This window comes from Haliotis cracherodii, unplaced genomic scaffold (assembly GCF_022045235.1).
Source record: "Haliotis cracherodii isolate W230 unplaced genomic scaffold, xgHalCrac1.p SCAF_14, whole genome shotgun sequence".
Taxonomy (NCBI): domain Eukaryota; kingdom Metazoa; phylum Mollusca; class Gastropoda; order Lepetellida; family Haliotidae; genus Haliotis; species Haliotis cracherodii.
In genome coordinates, this window is record NW_027266269.1 from 27,553,430 (window position 1) to 27,561,731 (window position 8,302).

The 8,302-nt window shown below is 38.5% G+C and overlaps 1 protein-coding gene across 7 annotated transcripts in view; it reads right to left on the minus strand.

Annotated features, from left to right (window-relative positions):
- The window catches only part of LOC139460662 (leucine-rich repeat-containing protein 71-like), a 55,612-nt gene extending 48,347 nt beyond the window's left edge, over positions 1–7,265 (minus strand). For 5 of the 7 annotated variants that reach the window (XM_071242138.1, XM_071242136.1, XM_071242137.1 and 2 more), the window contains exons 1-4: positions 7,214–7,265; positions 6,626–6,738; positions 3,934–4,149; positions 644–769 (exon numbers count right to left, since the gene is read on the minus strand). In XM_071242138.1, the coding sequence (XP_071098239.1) occupies positions 644–769; positions 3,934–4,149; positions 6,626–6,719 (436 nt within the window). In that variant the 5' untranslated portion in view covers positions 6,720–6,738; positions 7,214–7,265. The remainder of the gene's footprint in view (positions 1–643; positions 770–3,933; positions 4,150–6,625; positions 6,739–7,213) is intronic. The other 2 variants (XM_071242140.1, XM_071242139.1) reach the window with 2 other exon arrangements.
- Positions 7,266–8,302: the final 1,037 nt, after the last annotated feature.

The following is an 8,302-nucleotide window of genomic DNA, read 5'->3' on the forward strand; positions in this document are numbered from 1 at the left end:
ATATATATTTCCCTGAGTGTCTAGCTATACCCACAGTGGATGTATATTTCCCTGACAGTGTCTAGCTATACCCATCACAGATATATATTTCCCTGAGTGTCTAGCTATACTCACAGTGGATGTATATTTCCCTGACAGTGTCTAGCTATACCCATCACAGATATATATTTCCCTGAGTGTCTAGCTATACCCACAGTGGATGTATATTTCCCTGACAGTGTCTAGCTATACCCATCACAGATATATATTTCCCTGAGTGTCTAGCTATACCCACAGAGGATGTATATTTCCCTGACAGTGTCTAGCTACACCCACCGTGGATGTATATTTCCCTGACAGTGTCTAGACATACCCATCACAGATGTATATTTCCCTGACAGTGTGTAGCTATACCCACCACGGATGTATACTTCTCTAACAGTGTCTAGCTATACCCACCACGGATGTATACTTCTCTAACAGTGTCTAGCTATACCCACCACAGATGTATACTTCTCTAACAGTGTCTAGCTATACCCACCACGGATGTTTACTTCTCTAACAGTGTCTAGCTATACCCACCACAGATGTACACTTCTCTAACAGTGTCTAGCTATACCCACCACGGATGTATACTTCTCTAACAGTGTCTAGCTATACCCACCACGGATGTACACTTCGGTGACAGTGTCCAACTTGTCAGGGTTGTCCATCTCCACCTGTATGGATGGCTTGAAGTACTCAAACTTGTCCTTCATGGTGTATGTCTTGGGAGGAGGCTCGACTGGCTCTGGTTGCAGGCAATCAGGAAACTCATGATGATAGTTACAGAATTGATTACCATTTTATTTTTGCTTTTTGTTTAATGCTGCAGTTAGCAATATTCCAGCTATATTACAGCTGTCTGTAAATACTTGACACCGGACCAGACGATCCAGTGATTGAAATCATGAGCCACAATCCGAGCAATTTGAATATGATGACTTGCACCAATTCCAACCACCTTATCCATTTAGTTAGGAATCGAACCCGGGTCTTTTGCGATCGCTTTAACCACTCGGCTACCCGGCCACCCCTTCAAGTACCATAGTGAGTGAGTGAGTGAAGTTTTACGCCGCGTTTAGCAATATTTCAACAATATCACTACGGGGGACACCAGAAATGGGCTTCACACATTGTACCCATGTCGGGAATCGAACCCGGGTCTTTTGCGAATGCCTTAACCACTAGGCTACCCAACCGCCCCTTTAAGTACCATAGAACATGTAGAAGGAGGCCGCAAGGACCCCCCTTCATTTCGAACATTGTGTTTACAAACTATCATTTTCAACCCTTAATTTATTGAGGACTGGTAGTCTAACAATACAAAAATAAGGCAAAATAATTCTTGATGTTAAAATATAAGAATGAAATATCAGACATAATTCAAAACCACAATAAAAGAAAATTAAAATATTGTAATTAAAAATAGCCCTTTCGACCAGCTATGCAAATTTACCTAAAACATTTTCCGGTACCAGCCATCATATCATAGATATATAACCACTGTTACCAGATAACCAAGGGCAGACTTTAATTGGAAATTATAGATTTTATATATTGAAAAACTAAGCTATTCTTGGACCAGCTATGCAAATTAACCTAAAACATATACCAGTACTAGCCATCATATATATACAGTCAAGTCTCGTTACTCCGACACTCGTTAATCCGACACTCGTTAATCCGACATTCGGCTTTATCCGACACTGATGATGGGAACCGATTAAATGAGTGCTATTTAGACCCGTTAACCCGACAGTCTTGCACTCCGAATCCGACACACCTAATTTGCAACGAATTACCGAAATCACTCATTAAAGGGCAAGTTCACACGGAAATGAACCATTTTTTCTTGTACTTTTTCCACATTAAAAGTGTTAACATAGAAGTATCATAGACAAAAATATACAAACATCATATTTAATTAACATATTTATTGCACTAAAACGATTTATATTTTTCACATTTACCAAGTGTTCTATTTCCATAACAAAAACACCATGGCTTATGCCCCTTGCAATATGACGTCATTGGTGCCAATTGATAAACATTATGACGTCATCATGCTTTGTTAGAGCCGCTTCACGTGGTGTAGGTACAGTTTTGTGATTCTAGCATCTCAGATGCCAGCCAGAATTGTGTTATGCTGAGTCACCACTGCGCCGGAGTGTGTCGTAGACCATGTTGTTTTACCGCAAACTGGTCCTTGATATCTTTTGCGTTGAGAATAGACAGGGACCCAGTTGAATTGGCACCAATTACGTCATAATCTAAGGGGGATAACTCAGGCCTATTTTGCTCGTAAAACGAAGGCCTCATAACGGCATATCACTTTCACACTATTGTGAGCTTCCTACTTTCACTGTGAAAAAAAATGAGTGTATATTTTCAAACACAGATACTAACTAATTCTAAAATTGCGTTTTGTTTAGAAAAAGAAAGGAAGTAATTTTTGCGTGTACACTTCCCCTTTAATCAGTCTCATTAATCCGACACAGTGATCAGCGTACCCGGGTACTCACTGGTCGCGAGTACACAGCCCCGTCACTTGATGCCAGACTGGTAGCTGCAACGGCTGCAGTGATAAACTTGCTCAACAATAAACAATTAATGTTTTAAATTTAGCTTTAGAGGTTGCATGATTAGAAAACATATTCCACTAACAATGCAACATAACAATATGAATATTTCATTTTTCATTTTTTTATTATGTGTTCGTATCGTTATCTATCATGTAGTTGTCCGATTTTCGATCACGAACGATGATACTACTTAATTTTGTTTATCATACTATGCATACTCGTTAATCGGACATAATCATATGCAACCAACCATGTCGGATTAACAGGACTTGACTGTTGATAAATAACCAGATGACCTAGGGGGGTCATTGATTGGAAAGTTTAGTATGGATAAATTGAAAAGTTTGTCTATGTTTATTGCCACAAATTATCAATGTATGCCTGCAAATAATCAACTTAATGCTAAACATGCATCCTGCTGATCCATCAACTGTTTAAAATTGAATTTTCTGCCTTCTAATTGTCCATCTTAACCATGGTAATCTTAACAAATGTAAACACTTCTACAGCAGTGAATTATTTATTTATTATCTATATTCATAAATTTGTATCAATGCAGTATCAACATTCAGAGTTTATTGACACATCAACATCACAATTTACGATGACGTCCTTATTCAAGGACACACAGTAACATATTAAGCCAGGAAATCCTCCTAGCCGTCAGGACATACTGTAAGATTAGACAAAATAACGTGGGCATCTTCCCGAGGCAAGCGTGTCCAATAACCTATATCAAAGCCTAGTTTCTACCCTTGCCACATCAAGGCCACATTTCTTGGTGCCACCTCACGTAGGACACAAGTTGTGCCCCTTGTAATGAAAACGCAATATCCAATCAGATCGCGGTTCTTCTCTTGTATAACTTCACAAATACGTCAACTACTATAGGCGAGAGCCTAGTCGATCAGATAATAAAAACATTCGCCATTTCATCCCTGACACAAAAACATAGGCAATCGTTGGGGGATTTAAAAGACAAAAAAGACGTGTTAACAAAGACAGGCAGCGGTAAATCACTTACATACGAAGGTGTACCAATCGTGGATGTTGATGTTGATTTTGTGAAATGTTCTCTGACTGGACTATCAACATGTGCGATAGTCCAGCCATATTTAGCACACGAAAGAGGACTTGATGTGGCAAGGGTGGAAACAAGACTTTGATAAAAAGGTGTGTGGATGCTCTTATCGTGGGAAGATGGTGGGCTAGTGTCAATCTGCAACCCTTCTGGCCTCCCAAAGAATAAAATAAAGAAAGTAATAGAATGTTTTTTGCAATAATAGAAATGAGAAAAATTGAAAAGAAAAGAAATAAACAAAATGTTTACCACCATCCTCGTCTAACAAAGGTTCCGGGTCTGGTTCCGGGGCACTGAGTTGTTTGTTTTTATCTTTACCCTTCTCTGGTTTACCTTCCGCGGCCTGACTGGGAGACGGGGCCGGCGGCTTCGGGCGGGGAACGATCTGTGGAACGTAGGTCATGTCTTGTCTGTGGCACAACTCAGTAAAGTCGGGCTGGAAAAACCCAGAGCAGTTGTACGGCTCTGAAACAAACATCATCATCATCATAATACTTCATTTATCAGCCCGTTGGAACAAATGCACAGAAAATCAATGTGAGCACAGAACTCATTCCTCAACCAATTACCCCAAAGAGATTCCAGGTTAGAATCAATCTCATTTAAATTAGATATGAGTTCTCGTTGTCGATAAACAAAGATCTGAGGACATCCCATTACGTGTCACGTCAGAACGACCTTTTGCGAACTTTGACTGACCACTGAAATGACTGACAAGAAGTCAACATCAGCCAATTATAAAGAAGCTTTCTCATGCTTTACGGCACTCGTTTCAACCTGGCGACTTCCATTCCAGACTACGCTTACAAAATATTTTGACAAAGTTCTCGATTAAAATTTTGAAAACTGAACAAACGAACATTCCGGAATATCTAATATATGGTTGAAATTGTATGGCAGTGCTTCCCACGTACTGTACAACGCCTTCTTCGTTCAAATGTTTATCCAACGGAAGGGAGAGATAGACGATATTTTTTTAGGAATCAGTCGTACGGGCCATAACTGTTGTTCGGAATACCCAGTGTTAGCATTTTTGAGGTTGCATGATTAGACAACACATTCACTTTCATGATCAGGTAAGCGGCGCTTTGATTGGTCGGATGAAAGGTCGTTCTGGCATGACCCGTAATCAGATGTCCTCCAATCTAAGTTCTGATTTTAATGAGATTGTGATGGAATAGGTCTCCAGAAACCTATGCCGGTCATAAGAGGTGACCAAATGGATCGGATGGTCAGTGACTTGGTGTTGATTGTGTCTTCATACCCCGATGGTGTGGATCTATCACTGGATTGTCTGGTCAAGACAGGCCACCATCATACAGCTTGAATTTGTGTTAAACAACAAACACACACACCTCAACAAATTCCTTCCCATTACTGAAATAAGTGACAATAATTTTGAACGAACATTTCAATTCTGATTTTGGTAAATGGAAATTCCATAATTTCTAATGATATTGGGCTTAAAAAAAAAAAAGGAATTGGTTCTCAGATGACTTTTGAAAATATAGTTACTAGTATGTAACCAAATTAACAGTTGTGTACCATCAACCTGGAAAAGGCCTCTCTACATAAACAAGCATACAAACTCCTATAGCCACCATGACCATAACATGAGATGTGCAGTAAAGCAGTGCGCATGTAAAGGGAAGAAACTGCATGCTATATTGGATCAAATTGTTTTTTAAGTTTTAGGATTTTTAATTTTTGGGGGAAAATAGAAATAAAAACGAAATGTGCGACAGACTTTATGACGATGCGGGTAGTGCCTAAGAACCAAGGCTATTATATTTTTTAGCCTTGATTTGAATTTTCTTCCTTCCATAGAGATGAATGCTGGAAATCTTAGGAAAGAGTGAGTTTTTCACCACTTTTAGCAATATTCCAGGAGTATTACGTCAAGGGAAGTGGGCATCACACATTGTACCCATGAAAGTTGAACCTGGAATCGGTAGTGACAAGCAGACACCTTAACCACCAGGCTACCCTACCACCAGCCAGACATGATACATCAGTAGCAATAGACAGAGGTAACCTCTTAGAATCTCAGCCATTAACAAAATAGTCTCAAAGCTGTCAGTCTGTGTGGCTTAGAATTTGGCTGACCGTTACATCAACCTGTCAGACCTGAAAGTCTACACAATTCCTGTCACTACTTCTAAATCTTAACTACAGTGACACAGAGTGTTTTGCTGGGTATACTTGCATTATACCAGACAGCTGTCGGACATATTTGTTTGATGTATGTTATACAGGGGCATGAGACTACTTAAAAAAATAGGGGATTTAAAGCTCAAACTAATCAGAAAGAAATATCTCGCATGCAATTGTAGGGTTTAAAATGATTAAACCATGAAATTGAGTATCAAAGCAAATGATAAACATGGAAAATCAGCCATCAACAGCTAATAATTACGTGAAAAGTAGAAGTTCTATAATGGCGAGTGGCAACCTCATCAGTTCACATTTCATCAAACATGTAGCACTTTTCATTAACTTTGGTGACTGAAAATTGCTTTGAATTAAAAATGCATTTATTATAATAACCTGTGTGGGGGGAAAGCCCCCCTAAACCCCCTGTTAATTTGGCAAGATGGCTTGTCTGTCTAACAGACCCTGATACAAATGTATATCAAATACAGCCCATGCAAGTCTATAATGTTTGGCAAGTCTAGATCACTGCAGTATCTGAAAATGAAGAGAGTCACTGGGCTCCTTTTTATTCTATCTTTATTAAGATAACTGAACAACTGTTTTTTTTCTGTACAATATGTTCATTTCAGAGACTTGATGTTAGTCTACAAGATGGCTAAAAAATGGTGGTTGGAAAACTTAGAAACCGTTACTAAGGAAGGAGATTACACACAAACCATAACCAAATGGTGGAATATATCTGGTATACTGCAATCTTGCCAAACTATAAGTTTGAATAATTACAAACCTGGGGTCTTGTTGGAATCCTCATCTTGGGTATCTTGGCTAGCTGAGGACTGGTTTTTGTCTTTGCTCAAACTCTTTTCACCTTTGCGGCCCATTTTGATTCTTGCTGCGATGCTGAAATAAGAACGATAATGAAAGTGGAATAACTCAGTTTACCTGTCTGTTTGGTACAAAGTAAGGCATGACTTTACACAGTCACTAATTCACAATCATCTAGGCTAAGCTACCTGTCTGGTGCCATATGAGATGTTGGTCAATTTGGAAAACGGTCACAGAAGGGAATCGTGATCAAAACAGTAGAAAAAAAGTGTATTGTTAAACTTTTGGTAATTTGTAACATGTTTCTGACAACTGGTGGTCACATTTTGTTTATACCTCTATGTTAATTGCGGACTTTAATCAGCCCACAGATGAAATCTTATGAAATGATATTCATAAGGATGAAAGATGAGGACGTGATCAATTACAATTTGTCGCGAGATGGCCTACACTGTCAGGCCTTACATATACGAGAATGGTATATTGTCACCTATCGAAAAGACCATATGCGTACAAACAAACATGACACAAACAAATGAGGTTACAGTACTTCGTTTACTGCTACACAGCACTTTCAATCTGCATCCATTGTAAACAATCGTCCACCGAATTACATGTACCGGAAGTTAGCGGAGTAGAAATAGTTCATCTAATATAGGCCTATTGTGCTACTTTTGAGTCATATAAGAGAAGTTTGTATCACCACGAAGAACACATAGATGAGTATGTACTGTATGGAGACACACCGTCAAAGATAGAGTACTGGGTATATTATTATGCTATTACTACGCCAAGTGAAAGGCGAGCCTAGCAACTGAATAAGAGTTGTTTCCCTTTGCACACACTGAAAACATTGGGCTTTTATGTCAAGTCCTGTTAACCTTACAATAATCACGAGGCACATTGTGAATAAGTGATTGAATAAGTAAGTAAACTAACTAACTGACTAACTAACCAATTTAGATAAATAAATAAATAAATAAATAGAATAGAACATACCCACTAAAGTACTCATGGAAATGAAAAAAAACTGTTTTGCTGGATTTAATAATCAAAGCATTACGTAGATGTAAATACGAAATAACAAAACAACTGGAAAAGTACTAGTCTGGATTTGCTAGTTTTATCTCAGTGCTCAATACAAAATGTACTTTACAGGAGGTGATTTGTAGGCACTTTCAACATTCAAAAATAAAACTGAGACCAAATTGACATGGCAGAAACAGGCTATAGGCATTATGCAAATTAACCTGGAAAAAAGTTATCAAAACAGCAATAAAAATAATAGCTATGTTTATGTACATAATAATAATGACATGTAAGTTGTTGTTTGAGAAGGGAATATGTTACTTTTACGTTCTGATATTTTGACGACGATTCACTATCCCACAATGCCACTGACAAATCACTAACCACTGACAAATCACATGCACGTGGGTTTCAAGCACCTGTTTTCACCTGTCGTCAAGGTGTCATAGGTCATGGACATTCACCTGGATCTACTAACACCTGATTATGCTCAGTTTCACAATAGTCTGTTTTGTTCATATTTTTACACACTTTTACGTGTAAAAAGACATAAAAACCTTTGATACGCTGTATTTGTGCCAAGGCCCAATTAGTACTTTAGCGCTTATGG